The sequence below is a fragment of the Ambystoma mexicanum genome, chromosome 2p (assembly GCF_040938575.1).
Source record: "Ambystoma mexicanum isolate Mex_15411 chromosome 2p, UKY_AmexF1_1, whole genome shotgun sequence".
Classification (NCBI taxonomy): domain Eukaryota; kingdom Metazoa; phylum Chordata; class Amphibia; order Caudata; family Ambystomatidae; genus Ambystoma; species Ambystoma mexicanum.
Window position 1 is genome coordinate 1,158,289,695 of NC_090923.1, and position 22,697 is coordinate 1,158,312,391.

At 43.9% G+C, this 22,697-nt stretch overlaps 1 protein-coding gene across 1 annotated transcript in view; it reads left to right on the forward strand.

The window, feature by feature from the left end:
* Positions 1-22,697, forward strand: part of GPKOW (G-patch domain and KOW motifs) — a 458,842-nt gene that overhangs the window by 57,925 nt on the left and 378,220 nt on the right. Inside the window, exon 2 of the mRNA XM_069645285.1 lies at positions 2,835-2,998. Within this exon, the coding sequence (XP_069501386.1) occupies positions 2,835-2,998 (164 nt within the window). The remainder of the gene's footprint in view (positions 1-2,834; positions 2,999-22,697) is intronic.

A 22,697-nucleotide genomic window follows, 5' to 3' on the forward strand; every position in this document is an offset into this window, starting at 1 on the left:
TTGAGGGGAACAAATAGATACCTTCATGGTATAAACACAGCACACATAGCAGACGCGATTGCGCCATTGATACACAGACACATCCCAACATTACCATGGAGGTGAAGCCTTGGAGAAATACAATACGGCAATTCAGAGACTGGCATATAAGGGACAAGGAGAAAGAGAAGAGTTGATGCAAACCCAGCCAGCCCAAAGGAATCCGCGCAGATTGGGCACTTCCACTACAGTGCGGAAATGATGCAGCCTGGAAGGCAGGACCACAACGCCTAGATGGTGGACGAAGAGCCTGTACCGTGCTGCTGAGCCACTGCATCTCCAAGGTCTCTGCTAGTGAGAGACCAAACCACGACCAACACAGGAAACCGGCACGCCGGAGAGAAAGCACCCACAACAGGGTGCAAAGAACCAGAATTCTGCACAAGACGATTCCGCCGCAGAGAGAGAGATGCCTCCTCCTCATGGGAAGGAGACCGCGGAACAGAGGGTACGTGGTATGCAATAAGGAGAAGGTACGTGAGGAACTCTTAATACCAAAGCTACTTCACTCAGCACTCTGTGATGTCCAATGGGGCGTGCCGACATCCTTCCACAAGATATCCTTCCACACTATGTGCAAGGATACATTTGATATGGTTGTCTGAGTGCATATCGCCTCTCGTACACTCAATGCAGTATAGGGACAACACATGGAGTCCCATATAGGGCTCTTCTCCTACTGTTCCAATATAACGGCGGTGATGGGAAATGCTTCCACCTGCCCAGAGGAGGTGGTTTAGCGAGAGTGATATCATTAAAATGTGCAAAGACATAATGAAATAATATGAAAATATTTTATAGTGACAATGCAACTGAAATAACGAGAAACATGTACAAAATAGAGTAATCATGTTTGCAAAATAAGATAAAGTAGCTTGCTGATCAATAACGCAACAACGCAAGGTAGATATGACTTATAGAAGCTTGCTATAGAGACACCTGTGTACGAGCGCAGTATATCATATCATATATATAGAACGTGGCTTCGATGGCCATAATTTGAAGATGGATGCCGGCTCGGGCTAAGACTCAATTCAGCTCCCTCGGAGACAGTAGATGCTGGAAAACCGCTTTGTGTGCAAAACGAAGAGGAGTCTAGGTTGGCCTGGGGATCAAGGATGCTATTTATATGGAATAGCTTCAAGGCACAAAGGGAGGCAGACGGATAACACATGGACGAGAGACCTATTTCCCTTAGATAAAAGTAGAAGAAAACATTTGCAAGAGCCAACTATTGGACAATTAAGTGTATAAAGTCTATACAAGATAGTGAGCAAGTCTCTAGAGGCCAAGAGGAGCAATGACTCCCAGCATTATTGAATCAAATGGCAGTAAATAAGAGGTCGAAATGGACACATTTGTGGCTTCTTCACACGTGATTCAGAAGTCGAAAACCAGAGCTATTCATTAAGGTGTGGATGAAGATCGTGATGTGCTTGCACTCCCTTGAATGTCCCAGAACAGAGAGCAGGCTACAATGTCAACTACAGACAAGAAACTTTGACTCATGGTTGTGCTGATGAGAGATGATGGACTAATTGGGGAAAGTGGGGAGTAATGGGACGTGACTCGAGCACCTGTGTTTCGTTTCACTTACGTGCTGCTAGCCGAGTCGAAGTCCAAGGTTGGGTGGGGATGCCAACCAATCAGTGGGTTTATGGGGCAACCTGCTATACAATGTTGCATAGACCAATCCGCTGCCATTTTGTCTGCTATAATCAGTATTATAGTATTTAGAGGTAGTTTGAGGGGTGCCTTACAGATGAGAGGCAGCCATTGGTGTACTAACCCCTATATATTCTAGCAGTAGGTATGTTCCCCTAATCAATCCCTCCCATCAATAGGTTTTACAGTTTGCCATGTAGGATGATGTCATAGATGACACATATTAGGGTACAAAACCTCTGTGTAATCAGGTTTGTGTGCAAGTATCGGTCTGATGCCAGTTTGCCCTGTTTTATTAAATTGAGGATAAAGTAGTTATTTGCCATATTCTTTTACTCTGTCTGGTTAGTTGGTCTGAGATGTTTATTGGTAATCCCATCTAGCACAAGAGAAACTTCAAGGTGCTAAACCACAATTTGTTCCATACCTATGTAAGGCTTCCTGGGAAACCTACTTCTCCACCCAGTCACTAGTCTATGGAACCAACCACTGCCAATCTCCCATTCCGTTCAAGGGCAAGTTAGCGGGGACCATCAATTTACCTGATTTGCATTCATACAGCCCGCATACTGCCATTCTATTTATCAAAGTGACCCGGCGTGCTGGCTGTAACCCCCATTTACCCACCTACTGAGCGCCATCAACATTAATCGTGTCTTAATTTCATGGTAACTGCATATTGGGTACGGGTATTGCCTTTCCTCTCTAAAAGATTACAGTCCAACGCAAATAACATTTAATGGGAGTTCTGAACCACAGTTGTTTCAAGAAAGACCAGCATCCTTACCTACTGTATCACAGAACTGGGCAGCAGCCTTGTTGTTCAAGTAAACTTTCCTCTGGTTATGAAGACGTCCCCTAGCGGTGGGCACACAGCCCCTTGTCGTCAGCTAATTTTGGCGTTTGAGGACTTGCCTAGCCTCATCTGTTGTACACACCAAGTCCCAGATGTTCCCTGGTCTCTCGCGGTCTAGAGGTCTAATTCTAAATGAAAAAATGGGCCCTGTTCAAGCGGTTCCAAGGTTTTACAGGAGCAACTTGGTGCTAAGTTTAGAGAAAGTGAAGAACAAATGTCAGATTTCTGCAGTGATTATAATGTATTCAGTTTGTGCTTTACCCATCTCTTACAGTGTGAATCCGAAGGAGGCACCGAAGGAGCTTGTCATTCCACTAATCCAAAAGAACCGCTGGAGTAAGATTGAGCATCCCTTGCAAGCAAAAACAAAGAAAGGAGAGCAAGAGGAAAGACCAGAGGATGGAGTCCTCTCCCAGGCAGTGAAAGAGCTCATAGAAGGTAAGCATAGACAGCTAATACCTGGAATACACTTGTTTCTCCAGATGTGCCTTCCCTCCAGAGTTCAGATCTAGATGAGCATCCAGCATATTCACATCTATAAACGCTGCGAAATGGACAAAGGTCACATCTAGCTTTAAATTAATTTCAAGGTGCCCTAAGTGTTGGATGTTCCTGAAGCGCTATTGAAGATGAGAGGGGGTGTTTCCTAGGCGACAAGGTTGCTGATAAATGTTTCTTTAGTGGTGTTTGTTATGGGAAAGAAACTGGTGCAAGAGGTAGGACTACATATTGGGTTTGTCATAGAGCAGGGGTCTGCAACCTTTGGCTTTCCTGATGTTTTGGACCACATCTACTATCAGTCCTAGCCAGCATTGACAATGGCAAGGGATCATGGGAGTTTGTAGTGCAAAACATCTGGTGAGATGCAGATTGCAGGCCCCTGTCACAGAGGATGGTTATGTATTGTGGACTATATTCTGAAACAGGAGTTGGTGTTGTGTTGGGTAGTGTGCTTGTGCTAAAGGTCTGTTATCCTGTGGCTCTCAGGCTGACTACAGTTATTGGGTACAAGCTTTTGTTTTAAATATGTTTATTATACATCAAATAAAACATTCGTCTGGAGGGGTGCCACTGGCTGTGCCCCAAGATGGCCGCTTTATTTGTGGGCTTTTGCATTTGGCATTCTGCTTGTAGTTTCTAATGGAGAGCGAGACAGTGGAAAAGCCACTGTGTAATGTCCCCGCAACAGCGCTTGCAAAGGACCCAGTCATGTTAAAGTTGGGTGTGCAGTGGTTCAACTGGTGCAATGCATTGAAGTGTGCTGTTTCTCTTACTGGTGCACTCTGGATAAGGGTGACATGCCTGTAGTGGATATAATGAAGGCGGTAGAAGCTCCAGCTTCTTGTGAACCACATCCTGGGGAGATTCTGCTGGCAGTCTCTGAGACGCATCGGGAATTCAACCAACAGTCATCCTTCACCTTCCTCTGTAATCCATTGGGGTCTGATGCTCCCGACGGCAGTAGACTCCATGACTTGCCCTACCCACTTCCAAGTTAAGGGTGTGAGACAATCGATGAAAGTCTAAATGCTGGACACCTCCAGTGGCAACCCTAGTAAGACACCCTTGCATTGAAAAGAGTAATCATTTATATATCTTCTGCGTTTGTTCAGTGGCCATATAGGGTGAGGATCTGTAGCACATAGAATGGCTTCCAAATGGAGAAATAGGATGAGAGCTTTTTTTCGAACCAATAAGTGCTTACTAGAATAAGGGAATCTCTAAAACCACCCGATGAGTCTCCCACCCCACTTCCACTGAAGATGAGATGACCGCAGGTAAATAAAGGCTCTTGCACTCCTTTAACACAACGCATGCAGAATCATGCCAAAACAACTGGCAAGATTGAAGTGGCTCTAAATACCTTTGAGGCCCAAATTGTTGAGCCACTGGCAACATCATTCAAGCTGTGAAAGAGGTGAACTGTGTACAAGGCTGATTTACTGTCTTGGAAACAATAATAAAGGGTTGGCCGAGCCTCAGGACTATGCAGGCAGTTCTGAGCATTTCGAATCTAGACTCTGCTATGGAATGCTTTGAAAACATGAGGTGTCCACAAATTAGGGTAATGGGAATACCTTTGGAGATTTTGGCAGTGAACTTGATATTAAAATTGCAAGAGGTCATGAAAGATCTGAAGGGTGATAATGAAGGGATAGACAAACTATGGGTCCTGAGAAAAGTTAGGTAGGTGTTTTTTGTATTTCAATTGAATCCTATTTAATCCGATTTCTGCCCCCGTAAATGTTTGCATCTAGGGGTTTATCTGAAAATGTCCACAAGCTCGAAGCGCTTACCTTGCTGCACATGAATTCCTATATTAAATTGAAAATTAAAAGCAAGGTAATCTGTCAGGCTCTCATCACGTCACGCCTGGCCACCATACCGCTATCCAAGCTAGCGGTTGCAGTGGTTGCTAGGGACACAGCAAGATGCTGGCGCGGACTCAGTTTCCCAGCTTCCCTTGCCAAACATGGTGTTCACTGTATTCCACGTAGAGCGCAGTGATGTAATTGGGAAGCCCACTATCATTCCCTCTTTTCCCAATTCAAAACGCCAACAGGAAACAGAACGCTGCTCTTCAACGTCAAACCGCTAGTAGCTTTTTTCAGTTTGTTTCATGCTGTCTTGTGATCAACCACAACTTACAACTTATGGATCTTGGCCCATCTTCAACCCTTCTGGAGTTAGTTGCCTTTTGGAACTATTTTTGCTTGATATTGTGAGCTTGGTTATAACTTTGTTTTTGTTCTTCAGGACTTGTTTTGGATTAGCCCTTGGCGGGTTTGTTTGCCTGGATAAGAGACTTTGGATTTGGAATTGTTCTGAGTTTACTTTTTTTGGATTCCCATTTCCTGCGATCCCCCGGGTCTGCCTTTCCTTTCTTCTGCATTTTCCATCTATCCTGGTCCTGACACTGGTCCTGGGTTCATTGGTACACTATGGATTACCACCAGGTATGCTTGTTTTTATCCCAATCTTCATGGGCTCATTAACGTGGGTATGAATTGTATTAACGTTCTGCTCTATGTTTTGTAGCCTAGGGGGGAGCCAGGCGGCATTACTCGCAACCTTTTGCCGAAGCCCTGTGCACTTTGTGTTTGCTGTCCCACAAGTGTGGTGTTCTCGGGAGGAAGGGCTATTTGGATGTATAGCATCTGTTTGTTAAACTGCATCTCCAGTCCTGACACATACACTGCCATCTACTAGACGTTTTCAGACATTTTCATACCAGAATATGATGCAAACTGAAATAGGCTATATGATATCTTCACCTTAGTAATTATTTGTTGTATGGACCAAGCATTTTAAAAAGGAGCAATGTAGTGTTAAATATTCAATTCCCGAAGCTACAGAACTGAAAAACCTCAGTTAGATACTGTTCTGAGAAGATCTGAATAAACTACTAGATCAAAGGGTGCCTTGTTTTCCATCCAAGATCCTCCATCAAACACTTGTCTGTTCTATTGTGGAAAGGGTCACTTCTATTGCCATAATGCACATTTTTCAGCACCATTTGATTATACAATTTGTGATAAAGAATAGCACAGTTATGACTGTACTATGGAATCCCTAATTCCTATTGATTTAAATATCCAGCTCTTATTTATGGTTCCTGTTAGGGAGAATTCTCGGTTTAGGCTGAATTTCCTAACCTAGTGAGTTCCCCAGCAGCTTTGCTGGATTTTTGGGGTTTATTTTTTCTCCTACCAAGAGTGAGACTCTTTTTACCCTCACTCTTGGGCATGATTTGAGTGTGTTTCTTTGACGCTAGATGTGTTTAATGGGGTCTTTAACTCCATAGGGCTTCATGTGTTTTTGTGATGTGTGTTGCACAGCACCCTCAGTGCAGTAACACAGGGGTGTCATAGTGACCCCCCAGTATAGACTCCATACCCTGGGTCTGACTACTGTCTCCCAGGGCATGTAAAGTCACCATTGACTTTACTAGTCTTAAATTCTGAACAGAACCAGTACAAACCATCATATTGTGGACGTACTGGCTGGGGCAATTCAATTGCCCCGGGGTCTGTTAGTCGAGGGGGGCACATCTCCGTCCCCCCTGATCGAGTTTTGGCTGGTGGCAGTGGATACTACTTTTTATATTCAACCGCGAATATTTCTCTATGGGATTTTCCCATTGTTCGAGGCTACTATCTTTATTTATTTAATTACGATAGCCTCAAACATACCGCCGGTTTATTTAATTAATATTAATTCTTCGGTTGGTATTTTTTGCCAAAACTCGGTTCTAAAATGGCGTTTGTGTTCTCTTCTGTGACTCCAACCCAAGTCGAGCCCTTTGTTCCACTTTTTGGCGGGCTTCTCCACAGAAGCCCTCCAAAGTGGTGCCACTCTGTCTGGGGTACTTAGGAGGGGTGGAGGGGGATTTAGGCACCCTGGACTGAGTTGCCTAGACAGCATGCTTGAGTGGCAGCTAGGCTGAGTGAATGGGGATTTTCAGCATAAAAGCAGGGCTTTGGGGACTGGAACTTGAGAAGTCGCCACAGGACCTAAGAATCCGACGAGGGAGAAGTTGAGCCGACGACATCACCGGTGGAGCCCTGCTGGACCGTCTCACCACTTTTCCCAACGACAGAGGAGATCTCCCGCCGGAGAGTCTTCTTCCTTTGACTGGTGGGGATAACCAGTTTCACCGTCTTTTCGCCTTCCCGACGCATCTCGTGGCCGCCTTGCCTGTGCCCCGCACCCCGGCAACCGGAATACCACGTTTTACCACGACCGTGAAATAAAGGGTACTACCTTTAACCGGAAAACTCCGCAGCTGGTTTCTTCCCTGGCAGTGCAACGACCTTCAGCTTTTCGCCAAATCGAGATCTTCTCTTCCCCTGGACGATGCCGAGACTTGCAATCACTGCCAGGAACAACTGCCACTGCTGGAGGATCCTTCCCACTTAAGGTACCGTGTTCTGCCTGGCTTCCCTTGCCACCGACTGTATGGGGTAGATTTAGCCCCCAGCTTTCGAACCTGGGTTAGCCTGGGACACCCTGGCTAAACTTTTCTAAGCCTCCCTAAACTCTTTTCGAACTCTCTGCAAGACTTTCTAAGCCTAGTGTAACTGTGATCTTGGGCGTATTTGTGCTCTGCTCTCTCTAAGAGTGGGCTCAGCCTATGGACTTTGGCTCACAAGTGACTTTTTGCTCTTCTGCCTTGCTAATAGTGTTCCTAAATTTTAGAGTGGTGTACCTTTCCATATTCTGTCTTTTTCCCTCCCTTTTTCATAAACTTATTGGAGTGCCATCCATAGTTAAGAGCTCACCTCTGTATGAAAATAAAAGACTTATCTGATAAGGAGTAAGGGTTGTATATATTATAATAGTAACTGTGTTTAGAGTATTTTACAATAAGAGTGCTGGAGTGTTTCAAACAGTGTGTTTTTAAATAAATAATTATATCCTTTGATACCAAAGCTCTGGTCAGTGTTTGCTTGTATTATTGTGTCTGAGTACCTATTGTGTATACTCTGCATACTGCCTACCTCTTCTTGAGGGAAGTCTGACTGCTCAGCCACAGCTACCAGGTAAATCTGGGTGGTACAGACTGCTACCAAGTGGGTTTACTGTTAACACCTGTAGTCCTAAATCTTTTGCAGTGTTTCCTAAGGGAACTGCAAAGGTTTCTGCCTAACAGTTCCACAGTCTATTTAACTGTCCACTTAGTAAATATATAAACTTTATATTTTGCCATGGGCTTCATTGTAATCTGATGAAAAGCTTATTTCCCCACAAATTTTTATTTAAAAAAAAGGTTGCTCAGTTCTTTGTCCTGCATGCAGCTTTAAAAATGAATATAGTGATAACCCTGCCTCTCTCCCCCATGCACCTTCCCTTTCGTCTGCTGTACACCAAGATTTGTTTTTCAACTTTGGGTAGTGCATATATTAGGGTTCACTGCAAAATCAGTTATGGCTCTTATCTTGCCCCATGACGGGCAACTGAAGCCTACCAAGTCCTTGTTTGATTCTTTACATGTGTAGTTTCCCTTTCCCATTATACATTCAAGACTACATTTCCAAGAATGCAGAGAGATAACAAGGCATAACTTGTGATGTTTTGCTTCAAAATGATTATGCATAATATACATGCAGCAATAAAATATAAATGTTTGTCTGCACTGGAAGCTGTCTATGATTTTTATTAGAGAGAAAATGGGTATGCCCAGATAAACACAGATTTTTGAAACCCTGGGAAAACACCACTAGAATTGGTAAAACATAAACACTGAAAACAGGAAACTCTTTGCGGATGAAGTGATCATACTTCAGTAAGGTTGAGTGCAGGCTCATTGAGGTAATGTTTAATCCTCCCAACAGTAGAATGAACGGTTTGCGAGCTGCTATCCAGAAGAAAACTAGGTTGTTGGATTCCTATAAGCTTCTATTTTTCCCAGACCTGAATCCCAAAGCTGTATTGAGGAAGAAGGCATTATTGGGTGTTAAAGAATTAGCAAACACCCCAGTGAGGTTCCCTGTTTGCATTTGGTTGTAATATCAGGGAGAAAATACTATTTCACTCGGGTAGATGCTGTCGGATCGTTTATTTAAGGAATGGTGTAGTGAAAGAACTAAACTGCCAGAAATTCTAAGTTTTGCTTTTGGTCCTCAGTCTCTGGATGTCTTTGAATTGCTGTTGAAGCCTGTTCGAGCCACCTCTTTGGGGGAGGCCAGAAGGTGGAATTTCACTTGCGATTCCTATTGGGGTGAATCTGATGTTTGCCAAGAGTTTTAGTCCTGGTCCGTTTTCCTCCCAATTGGAGGCCCTTGGTTCACCCTGATTTTACTTTGCCGGAGCTCTAATGCCAGAGTTTGATGTTTTTTTATATTGTTTCTGCAGTAATTAGAATCCGATTGTGCTGGGTACCTACTGCAATGATGGGTTGTGGCAGAATTTCTTTTTAATTTCCTATTTCCTTTGTTTTATTTTCATAAAGATCGTCAAAATAAAATTTGTCTTAGGAAAGAGAAATACAATGATCAGTGACAGTAATATTTCCAACAATTCTCATTTTATGTTTTCATGTAGAATGTGAGAGACCTGTACTAGACAAAGGAGGACACACATTGTGTCAATGTTCTGTTACATGCACAATATTTAATTATGACATACTCCCTGTATGGTAGATTAGTGGAATAATACATCCACTGCCAAATCACAGCTTCCGATCGAGTCAGCCTTTTAGTATTCTGAGGTTGGTGAAAAAAGTAGAGTTTAGTTGGCTAATAAGGCATGTGTGTGCCTTTTTTTAATGTCATTGAATATGTATTGAATATTTATACTGCAGCCATCACCACCATAGAGGTTTTACGGTGCCTGAACCTTGTCCGAGAGGTAGAGTATTGTGACCTTGCCAGGGTGTCACCAGACCTTAGTCCGTGGATAGAGTAAAGAGGGGCACTGGGGGTGAGATGGAGAGAAGAAATGAGGTTAGCCAGCAGACACACAAATACTGAAGGGCAAAGATGAGGGGGGAGGTAATATGGTGTTGGTGAGGGGGATGTATGTGTCTTAACTGTGTCAGTGTTCCGAGCAGTGGCACGGCATCCAGTAGCAGCACACCGGAAGGACTCATTGAGCTTCCTCTACATGGACTATTAACCAGTTCAGCAGACCGCGCTTGCTATACAGTACTTCTTCCAACAACACACCGTGCCTAGAAAGAACATAAAGCCGGCATCCTCTGCATGAGAGAGCCCGACCAGAACCAGCAGGGTCGGAGCATCCCTATTGTGGACAAAGGAGTACTGCAGTAGGTATAAGGAGTTGCCTACTAAGGGAGCAAGGTCCCCTACACCTCCAAACCTTTATATCGTCCTGATGAAGATGACCTTTGCGGTAAATTTAACCGGTCGACCTTCCTAAAGACATGAGCTGGACTCATGCCTCCGATGATCTGTCTACTTAAATAATAGTCACAGACAACATAAGTTTTGAGTAAACCTGACAGTTTGATCAGGTGTTTGTTGCTTCCTGGTATTTAAGTCTCCTCTACACAAGGAGCTTATCCAGTTTTAAACAACAGTACAAGATCAAGGAGATACTGAAAAGCTGATAGTGTAATGGTTATTAAAGACACAGGAAATCCCAGTTATCAGATTTGTCAAGTATACCCTAGCCTTAGACATTATCTAATGTAGAATGTCTGTAAACTACACATTCTGTGTGACTAACAACTTTCATATGGCTTTTTAGTGTAACATTTCAGAATAGGGCCAGTCCCTCTACCCTATCCCTGTTAGAAAGGCAGTGCAACACCCGACTTCTAGGGTGAGCTACGACAGTGAGAGGGACAGGGTGTTCTTCTAGTAGGGACAGTCTACCCATATGTGTGGCTACACAGTTGGTGGTGTATGTATACTATACCTCAATGAGTCCTCCATATACCGTTACAGAGTGATACAACTTTAGTTACCTGGAAGCATGAGTGAACATTTCAGGAATGTGAAGCTTTACTGTGATGGTATAGTATAGTATTAGATGCAGTTGGTGCGTGTTTGCATGATGGTTTCAAGATTTGCTCAAGCAGGGGTCTTGTAGTGTGGAGGCTTTCACCAGAACAGTTTTGTTCGAAACCCTCCCTGTGTCAGCAGACACTCGAACGCCCATAGTAGGAACTGCCTGTGATCATTAGACTTGTGGGGGGGACTAAGAAAGCCTGAAATGTGTGCGTAGTATTTTTAGGTAAACCTATATAAAAACTAGATGTGCACTTTCTGGCAGAATATTGAGAATGCACAGCAAATAAGACGCAGAAATAACTAGAGGATGGTCTAAGTGAGACGTGCAGTGTTTAACCAATCTCTGTTGATGCATCGTGTTCAGCACCTATAAGTCATTACTCCCATCTTATGTGTTTTAGCAAGGTGAAAATGTCATGTTGTTCGTATTTGTACCATGCACTGCTAACATTAGCATGATCTCCATGATCTGGCGCATATGAAAAAATGGATCAGTATGATTAGAGGGGGAGAAGAGATGAGATGTGGTTAATAGGTGGTGGTGTGCAGTCTGGCAAAAACAGCGACCATATTTATGCTATATGTTACTCTGCTTTTATACTGCGCCAAATCACCACTGTAGGGTTCAGTTCCAAAAGAATGAATTCAATCAAAAGGGACTTAGGACCTTCTCCATAGTTTGAACAATATTGATGTCTTTAATGCCTTGGGGCTCCCTTTCCAAGCTTTAATTCCTTCAGTAACACAAAATCATCAAGAGTCCACTTTGATAGGCCTCTTAGGGTTCCCTTCCCCAAGCTCAGGCCCCTCTTGACTTTCAAAATGTGAGTTCAGTTTGTCAGTATGTACCTTTCTTTCATATACAGTTCTTTCAAGGGGGTAGTGTCAGAGACTTTAGAAAATGACAGTTTCTTTGCTCCTTCTAAGCGCAACCACTCCAAGCTTTAACTTCTCTTTATTTCCTGCTCTTCCTTCTCTTAACCTTTTGCCTTCAGGGACTTTCTGCACCCCCTTCTTGTTCCCCTCTCTTTTCTTGACTTCTTTTTCATGCCCACTGGCACCTTTCTTTCCTTCTCCTGCACACTTGCAGCTTCCTCTCCTCCTTATGGCCACTGGTACCTTTAACTTCCTCCATGCACACTTGCACCTTCTTTGCCCTTCTTGTGCCACTTGCACTCCCTTTACCTTTCCGTGCCCACTGGCACTTTTTCCAGTTTTCCTGTGCACACTTGCACACTTTCCACTCTGCCGGGTTGCTTGCACCCTTCTCTCATATTTTGGGTTGCTTGCGCCCTCTTTATTACAGGTCGTTAACTTCACGCTCCTTGCACACTCTGCTTTTCTTGCTTTCTTCTTTCTCTCTTCTTTCTATATTGCTTTACTAGTTTCCTTTAATTTCTTTCCTCTTTTCCGTTCTGTGCTGCTTTATGCATTTCTTTCGTCCCCTCCGCTTCAGCCAGCCGCATGCTCCTGAGTTCTCTTCTTTCTTTCTCTTTCTTTGACTTTGTGTCTTTCTTTGTCTTTCTGTGTCTCTTTCCTTCTTTCTTTGACAAGCAGTCCATTCCGGTTGTGCAGGCCTGAGGTCAGGGTCTCACCACCTGCCCCTCAGATGCCCTTGGGGTCGGCACAGGTCCCAAGGGAACAAGCAATGTTCCGATCACCAATAGCAGCCTGCCAGGTGCTTCGTTCCGGCTCTCTGGAGACACGGCTCCCTAGCCATGCTGCATCCCCTCACAAACACTGGGCCAGTGTTTCGGCATGCCATTCTCCTCTGGGCCCTAAATCCGGCTGCTCTCTGCTCCATGGCTTCTATGGTCCAGACAAAGTCAGCAGCTCGCTCTTTCACCTGTGTAGAACCACATCTTTTATAGCTCGGAAAACAGCCAAGTGGAGTCGGGTGCGAGTGATAATTACTAAATGCCTGACTCTATAAATGGGACAACTTAAGTTCTTTCTGCAGCCGGTTACCTTTACGCTCCCCGGTTGCCTCTTACTCGTCCCAGTATTTTTTGGATATGTCGAGAGAGAGATAGGGTGAGATTGAAAATACCCCATGAAGGCTGAGGGCGAGTGGGTTGGGTATTATTGGGAATGGGGTAATACCATGTCTCGCCCTCCGATATTCTCTGGCCAATCCCCCCATGACCCTCCACTCAGGTGAACATACCTCGCTTGTCCACCCCCAGGGTCTGGATCCATGGAGAGTAGGAGTGTGAATACCCTCGCGTTTCTCAGTCTCCAGGCCTTAGTCTACTACGAAAAATAGCATGAGCAAGGGTGAAGTAAGAGAGTGGGAAAGTGGGAAGTTAGGCATGGCTAAATACTTTTATTAGTATGGATGTGTGTTCGCTAATCATACATAGGGGCTCATTACAGGTTTGCCGGTCTGAAAATAAATTGCTGGTAATTCTGGCACTGCAATTGTTACGGACCAGCAGAACACAAGTTTGCCAGTGGGGGTACTGATTTACCACCAGCCATAAACTGGAGGTAAATCAGGCCCCTACCGGCAAATAAATCCCAGAATTACCAGCACCAGTATTACCGGTAATTTCAGGCAATCCTCTCCATGGAGTCCTATGGGGCTACATGGAATGGGGATTTACTGCCCTTTCCACCGCCTGTAATATCCCATTAATCCTGGTATATCTGGCGGCGTGAACGGTAGGGGCAGTTTGCTGGTATCCCGCCTAAATTACCAGTGGGATACTGGCAAACTTATAATTAGCCTCATAGAGGTGACACAGAATGTGTTGAGCTAATACATACACTGGAATTCTAAGGAGTTTGGGAGTGTTATACAATAGAGATTGAGTATTGTTCGGTGCGTGAGGCTTCAGAGCCTGCTTGGACAATCCGTGTAGATATATAGGCTTCAAATATCTGCTGCGTCTATGGTACCGTAAGTAAATTCCCAAGTCTAGTGCTGCCAAGCCAACTCAGAAGGTGGTCTAATCCAAGAGTAGGGTGTGTGAGAGGTTAATGTTATTGGTAACAAAAGACCAGGAAGTGCAATGGATATAGTTGATAAATATGTTATGCCTAGCCTTAGATGCAAAGTAGCAGCCAATGTTGGTGCTCCGTGTTGCACCGAAGTCGCGGCATGGCCACCTCACAGCACTAAGGAGCGGGTGGGAATCTTTTTGACTGGAAGCCAGCAATGTGTAAGAACCACTATGCACCAAAAGCAGAACTGAATGGCCCTTTGGCTCAGAAGGGCCAGTTCTATAGTAGTGATAAGCGTGCAACCCTTAAAATGCTTCCAGATGCGTGTGGAATACAGCCCTGAGGCTGCTGCCTGAGCAGTAATTGTGCCAGCAAACCTACGAGGATTCTTGGGTTTTTGTGTACACTGTGCTGCTCTAGGAATCTGCATATAAATCGCCCCTTTTCAGCCTTATTGCCTTAGCTGCAGTGGCCTAGTTAGTTTAACCAGTGTCACTGGGCAGTCCCTGGACAGTCTACAGGGCCAGAATGGAGAGAGTGGCTTGAAAAGATGCAACAATTAACTCCATTCGCAAGAGAAATGCTAATCATTTAAAAGTGACAGGCTGTTTTCCAATAAAACCTGTCACAACACAAATGTGTTAACTGCAAGGATGACGCCAAGACCTATACCTTTTGCTAGCGGCAGGATAAATTGGGGTTTGGGCTGTAGCTGAGCTAGAAAATCCTTCAAAACACATCTCTAGACAGCCGACGTTGGCAATTCTAGTTGGACGGGTGGAGGTTCTCCCGACTATTCGCTTTGTAAGATAAGGGGGTGCTGTACTATTCAGACATTTTAAATGGGAAGCGATCGATAATCTTTAACCAGTGATGTTCCCTTTGGACTGTTGGGGATGTTTAGAGCCGTTCTGAGGGCATTATTTTGTAAGATTTGGATTTTGTCAAGGATTTATTTGTTGGCCCCCAGGTATAGGGCATTGCAGTAATCCAATTTTGACATTATTAGTGCATTAGCCAGAGTAATGCAACTTGCATTGGATAGAAAGGGTCTACATGCTCTGGGTCTACAGGTGTACTGCCATAGAGTTTACCTGTTTTTTTAAAGGTTAAAGTAGAGTCTAGGCAAAAACCTAGCGTTTTTACTTCTTTAGATGCTTTAATGATATTTCCGTCTATTTTGAAGGCGGAGTACTTAGGATCTAGTTTTTTTTAATGTGGTCGTTGACCTGTTTTGTCATTCAGGCAGAGGCCATGGGATGCCATCCATGCCTGAATGAGAAGGTATATCCTATTTGCCAAGTCCGAATCTTTGTCGAAATTGCCTGAAAGGGGGGGGGGGGTTAGGATCTGGGTATCATCTGCGTAATTCGTGGAGGTGATACCCAGTCTATCCAATTCGTCAAATAAGGTCTTGGTAAATATCTTATACATGGTTGGCGATACACAAGAGCCTCGTGGAACACCACATGTTATCTGGATGGGTTTGTCCGCTGCTGAAGTGGAGAACATGCGCATCATTCAATTGTCAAGGAAGGATTGGACCCACGCTATTGCATCCATCGAAAAGTGGGCTGCCGACGCTAGGTGTTTATATAAGACTTCATGGTCCACCAGATCGAAGGCTGCCGACAGGTCGAGGAGGAGTAGCATGGCCGTTTTTCCTTGGTCCCTGAGCTCATCAATTTGTGTTTTTAAGTCGATAAGGGCCGTTTCAGTGCCATGTAGTGGTCTGAAGCCAGATTGGCGAGACCCTAATAAGTGGTTAATTGCTAGGTAATTCTGAATTTGCAGATACGCTACTCTTGTCGATGATTTTTAGAAGGAAAGGTACCATAGTAATGAGCCTGTAATTAGTCGGGATAGTGGTGCCAAGAGTTTGTTTTTTAACAATGGTAGTACCCAAGGCTCATTTAGGTTACTTGGGACTGTGCTAGTTGTGAACGAGGCGTTGATAAGTTTGGTAATAAAAGACGCTAGGTCCCTAGCTGCATCTTTGATTATCTGTGTAGGACAACTGTCACCCTTACAGTTAGATGGCTTTAATGAGAGAATCATTTTTTTTCAGTTTCTAGGATGGAAACTTTAGTGAATCTGAATGGTTCAGGCATACTAGACGGTGTAATGTGGCTGGAGACTTGTGGTTCTGAAGGCTGCAGGGAGGCTTTTTTGTTGGCAATGTTCGTTTGAAGAGTGATTATTTTGTTTGAGAGGGCATGCTGGATACTGGTGCACCAAGGTTTGTCCTTGGTTGCTGTGTCCGGTGTGGGACAGGGGGATTCTAGTTCCTGGAGGATCAAAGAGTTCCTTGGTGTTGGAAATGGCATTAGATATTCTGACATTGTATAGGTCTTTTTTTGGTTTGAATTATTTCCTTTTTGTATTTGTTGGCAAAATGAGTTAGTAATGTTTTATTTTCTATAGAGGGAGTGTGGCGCCGAATGGATTCTAATTTCCTTTTTTGTAATCTGAGGTCTTTAAGGTGGGGAGTGAACCAGGAGTTGAGGTGTGTTTGTTTACTTTTGCGCAATTTGGCTGGTGCAATAGAATCTAGAGCTTTAGTTATGGTATTGTTATACACTTCAACCAAGATATTAGGGTCGGAATTTTCAGAGAGAGAGTTAAGAGAAGGGAGGATGTGGGGGGAGTAACTTGCCTGGTGTGATATGGTGGTGCCGTGATTGTCTTTGGCAATTAGTGTGTCTAGTGTAAGTGAGAAATCGATCAGATAGTGGTCGGTCCATGAGAGTGGAGTTACTTTAATAATAATAGTTTCACAATTAAGGTCAGCCACCCAATCGAGTGTCCTACCTTTTAATGTGGGTTGGTGCAAGAACCTTTTGGGTCAGCCCATGTTCTGACAGCATAGTGGTTATCGTCTGCACATGTTTGTCCTCAGGTTCATTAAATCCGATGTTAAAATCTCCTAGAATTAATATTTGCAACAAATCTTTTGAGTTGTTGGCTAGGAGCTAGATGAGTCCTCTTCAAAAGTGTCGATGGGTCCTGGCGGCGGTCTGTATAACAAACATATAGTTAAGGTGCGGTGGCTGGATAAGAGCATTTTGGCAATAAGCAATTTGCAAGACTTAAGGGATGGAGTAGGCAAGAGTCTCATAGCACATTTAGCTTTGGCTATGATGGCCAGGCTGCCTCCTCTAGCGTTAGGCCTGTCTGCTCTAAGTAGCTGGTAGTTGTTAGGGATAGCTAGTGTCAAGGCTGGGCCAGCTGCGTCATTCATCCAGGATTCAGTGACAGCTAGATAGTCGATATTATCAGAAGATTAGTAGGTCTGCTACTTCTGAGGCATGAGCTACTAGAGATCTAGCATTAATTAGTGCTCCTGCAATAGTGGTCATTTTTTATCTTCTAGGCTCTCATGGCAGTAGGCTTAGGTTGGTTAATGGTGTTCTGTTTAGTGGGAGTGTGAGGGGCGTAATTCAATGTTTTAAGTAGGGTCTCACGATTTGGCTTAAAAGTCGGTTCATGGCCCATGGTGTAACTAGTCTGGCTACGGTATGGATTGGTGCTGGCTCTAGGCTTGTGGAGACGTGGTAGTCTGGATGGTTTATGGTAATTTCATCTAAGACCACTGCATCTAATGCCATTCCATCGAAATGTTTCCATCTAAAAAATGTGCATCTAATGCATCTCTTTTCTTCTCTCTTTGGGGGCGGGGGTTCCCCCACACACACCCGTTTTTACCCTTTAAAATGCACCTGAACAAAAATTCAACATTTATCCCCCCCCTCCTCACCCCCCCAAAACATGCATTAAATGGAAATGTTTTAGATGGAAAAATTTCAATGGAATGGTATTAGATGGAATGGTTTTAGATGAATTGACTAGATACCAGTTTTGGATCGAAGTCTGATGTTTCTGTCGTACAAGGGGTAGGGTAGAGACCTGATGTGGGACATTGACATGGTTGAGAATAATACGAGGATAAGTGGTGATAGCAGGAACAGGAGTGCTATCCAGGATATGCTATGGGTCCTATTTCTGAGCAGGCAAATGTAATTGTGCATCATAATTTAGTTGGGTGAGATGTAGGTGTGGACCAGTGAGCAATGTGATCTAGTCAAAGTGAGGCTGACTGGTATTCAGGTAGGCTGATCCGGCAAAGGTATAGTCCATCTGGTCACTAGGCCAGTCAAGGGCTATTCAGGCTGTTGCTATGCAGGTATGTACCTTGGTTGTAAAATCCTAGGCGTGACTGATCAGTCTTAAGCTATTCTACCTGTACAAGGGTGTTAGGATAGAAAGCATGTGCAAATCGGGCCTAGGTGTAAGCTGTTAAGGTATATACATGGGTTGATAGACATAGGCTGTTTGGCATGTACATAAATTAAACGGGCATATGCATAGGTAATTATTAGTCCATTGACTAATCCGGATGTGCATGCGCTAAATCGAGCATAGGCAAAGGTCAGCTCAGGCAGTTCAGGCATAGGCATGGGTAGTTAGGCATATACATAGGTTATTTATACATAAATTGTTAGCATAGATTGATCGGTTGTTCAGATCTGGGTATGGGCAGTTTAGCGGTATGGGTAGGACTGTACAGTTAAAGGCTGGTCGGCGAAAGAATACGCTGTTGTGATATGGGCACAGGTTACTTACGTATATATGGGCAATTCAGATATACTCAAATTGCTTAGGCATATATAAGGGCAGATCAGATATACATAAGTTACATGGGCATGTATAAAGGCAATTCAGATATACGCATATTAATTTTCACAAACACGGACTCAAGACCATGACAAAACATTTACCGGCAGCAAGGAGAAGTGTATTTCAGTTCATGTAGTAGAATGATTCCCAAATAGCTTTTTAGTTTGGGCTGTTATGTGGCGCAAGAGCCACCTATACGCTGAAACTATTGTATTAGAGTAAAGCTGGGGAGGAATGGCATATGAAGGGGGATGCGACACTTGTAGGTGTTTTGGTTATTTGCCCACCCATTGACTGGCCATGGCCATACTAATCGCTATCACCATTCCTCGCCCAAAACACATCCTCATGGGAACTCTTTGAGCTCGCTTTAATCAAACCTTAATTTATAAGCACTATGTCCTTCATTGAAGTCCTATTAAAAACAAGCACTGGCAAAGCCAACCGTTTTTGGCTTGTGTACAAGTGTTAGGCATTTACCAGGCACTGCCAATAGATGCCCAGCTACTCGCACCATTTTGGGTCTGCTAGCATCAATGGGCGGTTAATACCACAAGAGAAGAACCTGACAAGTGCCTTTCCCATGCCTACACAAACGCCCCAACTGTTGGCATTGCCAATGCTTGTTCCCTTGTAGGAGTTTCAGAAAGCCAGGGTGAAAATGCAGTATGCTGGGTATAGGTGCAAAGGGGGATGCAAAAGAACGTTCTTAAAAACAGTGGTGTATTAATGTTGCTATTAGTACAAACCATTTGGTATACTACAGCCACATCCCAATATTATTTTAATCACAATCATCGCTTTACCGACAGGATGGCAATATTGGCCTTCAGATGGAAGCAGTAGTAAGGATGTTTTGGGTCCTCTGCCTGTTCTAAACTATTGCTTTGTAGGAGCCGAGGTTGATGCAGGAGTTATGCTTGTCTTGAATACTTGGTTTCTCCTCGCTTGGGGTTGCCTTTGGTGAATCTAATGGTGGTGCATGAGTTGGTTGTGCAGGGTGTGTCTTAAATTACAATTGTCTTGATGGGCCTCAAGAAGATGCTAAAACATGGGATGTTGCGGGTGCAAAGTGCAAACTAGATGATGGTTGCACCTCTGAGGGAAGATGTAATGCTGAATGGGAATTACATTATAGTCCTGTTGGACTGACCAGGGGAAGAGGGAGGCATTGGAGGTCTGTTGTGTACTGGGTGCTTGTTTGATGATGGTATCTTTGATGGCATTGTGATGTATACTGGTGTTTCCTACATGTCAGGTTGGGTGCTATGTGGGTTTCAGTTTGTGTTGGTCTCAAAGTTGCTCCATGTGTTGGTTTAGTTTGCCAGTGGCTATGCTGTAGTAGATAGTTTAATTGGAGCTCAAGTTAGTGCAGGAATTATTTTGGGGAAGATTGTTTTGGTGGATTGTATGGCAGAATATAGGCGGGTGCCGGAAGTTTGGGCTATATCATGAACTGAGTTTGCCCGAGATGATAGTTGTGTTTGATAGACCTTGATCTGACTCGTGTATTAGACCGTTTTTAGATGTTGGGTGTTAACTAAACAGTCTTCTTGAACTGCAGCACTGTGTGTTCTACGATGTGGGTATCTGCAGAGCTCTGTGTAAGGATGTTGTTGAATGGAGCCTAAATTGGAGTTTTCTTTGTGGATCGCAGATGGTTACAGGAGGTGGAGTTAGTCTGTTTGTAGGTTTCATCTATTGCCAGTTTTGTTTGTTCCTTGCGCCTGCTCCCTGATCGCTAGTTTGTCCCTTAGCTTCCAATGTGCCCTACACCAGAAGATTGCTTCACAGGATTTCTTGATGAGGAAATTTAATCGCAGGGGTCGCCTGCGTAAGAAAATGTATTTTATGTATTGAAGAGATGTGCCAGAGTTTCACATGATGATGTGGGAAATAAAGCATCATGAAGTCCATTAGCCCTGGAGCAACAAGCTGAAAAGACGTTTGATGTCCTATAGCTGTACTGAAAGGGTGTTTAAAGAATAAACCTTACGGCAGCAGATAGTGAAATATTCGGAAAAATTGTATATTGATGATGGAGGCATGACATTTGGGGCCCATATACTACATACGGAAAGGGTTTATTTTGGCTAGGAGGCCATCCCAGATTTTCCCCCTTACAATAATGGCGGACAGTGGCCTTGGAAAAATTGTTAATCTGCTCTTTTGTATTTATTTAATGCCATTACTTCCTTATTAAATGTGATTTTCCATGAATTTGTTATAAATATATGTGCAAAACATCCAATAGTTCATAAAAATGCATACACAAAACAAGGTTTTTGTTCACAGATGGAGTTTGTATTTTAACATGGACAAGCCATGATAACGCTTTACCACCCACGGCCGTTAGACATGCAATAAGGCCTCCCGATATTTAGCTGGGCCCAGTGTACCCCACAGCCTAATCCAGTACATTGCCGGTTTTAGCCTAACCTCATCCCCATTGTGGCATTGATCAAAGCATAAACAAGTTTATGAAACATTGATTTTTAGATATGTTCAAAGGTTGTAAGTTAGTATATCCCCAAATGTCCGCACCATAGAGGGACAAGGTTTTGGCCTGCTTTTTATATGTTTCAAGTGCAGGGGATACTGCACCCCCTACCATGTCTTCCAAAAATACACCTTGCAGCTCCACTTCATTTTTCTAGGTTGGTGGAGGCTTTTTCAACCGAAGCTGACCATAGACCTGTCTCAGAAAATCTGATGCCCAGGTAATTATAAGTATGGACTTGTTCCAACCTGCTGCCATCAGCAGTGATATTTAACTCTCAACATTTGGTATTTCTAGGTCGAAAGCTCAAGATCTTTGTTTTCTGTGTATTAATTGATAAACCCAGCTCTTTACATTTGGACAGGGATCACTCCACGGTCAATTCTAAACCCATGGGAGAGATCGAGAGGAGAACTGCATCGTCTGCAAAGAATAGTGCAGGATAGCTACCACAGCCAATTTTAGGTGGATCCTGGCAGTGTAGCATCAACTCCTCAATAACCTCATTGATGTAGAGACAGAAGAGTAGCAGGGCGAGGACACAGCCTTATGTAACACCTCTTCCAACTTTAAAAGGTGCTGCGACCTCACCTGCCAACCACTGCCTGGTAGCCTGAACGATGTATAGTAGATGTTTGAAGACATTCCTTATTTCCAGGACTTGCCATAGCATCATACAGGGAACTCTCTCGAAGGCTGTTTTTAAGTCCACAAAGATGGCATACAACCTGACTTTCCAAGGACAGTGCATTTTTTTACCAGGAGGAATAAATGAAACCCCTGGTCCAAGGTGCTTTGTCTGGACTGGAATCCCTCTTTGTTAATAGCCTCTAAGTTGTTGGCCCAATCCTAGAGATGTCTAAATCAGGTTTTGGCAAATATCGTCCCTGAGCTATCTAAAAGTGAGATAGGTCAATAATTTCCCATAGTGTCCCTTTCTCCCTTTTTATATACAGGCACAACTTCAGCCTAACGCCAATACACTGGGACTCCCTTCTTGTTGACTATTGCGTTAATGTGGTGTAAAAGCAAAGGGGCCCAAATAGACAGTTCAATTTTAAAGAGGCCTGTGGGCATCCTGCCGGGCCCAGATGCCTTCCCACTCTTCTGTGTCTTAATTGCCTCGTGAACTTCTTTATGTTTGAGTTCAAAGAGTTCCCCCTTTTCTGCTGGTGCTCATCTCGAGATAAACTAGTTTGCATCCTGCTTGCTGTCCACTCTGAGCTGTATACATACATCTCAGAAAAGTGGCAAAGCCAAGCATCTGCGTTGATGCTCCAGTTCTGCATTTACTTTCCCTTGGTTTCATTCCCTGCTATCCGTTCCAAAATTCAATTGGGTCCCGCCTCTCAATAGTTGGGAGTAGCTTGTCCCAATTAGGTTTTAAAAATGCAGCTTTCTTTTCTTTAATTATAGCTTTATAGCACACTATTTCAATATGAAGTGAATTTCTAGCGACTGCTGGGCCAATTTGCAAACGGGAGACAAGCCTCAGCTTGGCGAATCTGCATTCAGTGTCGTACTAGCCCTCCTTAGC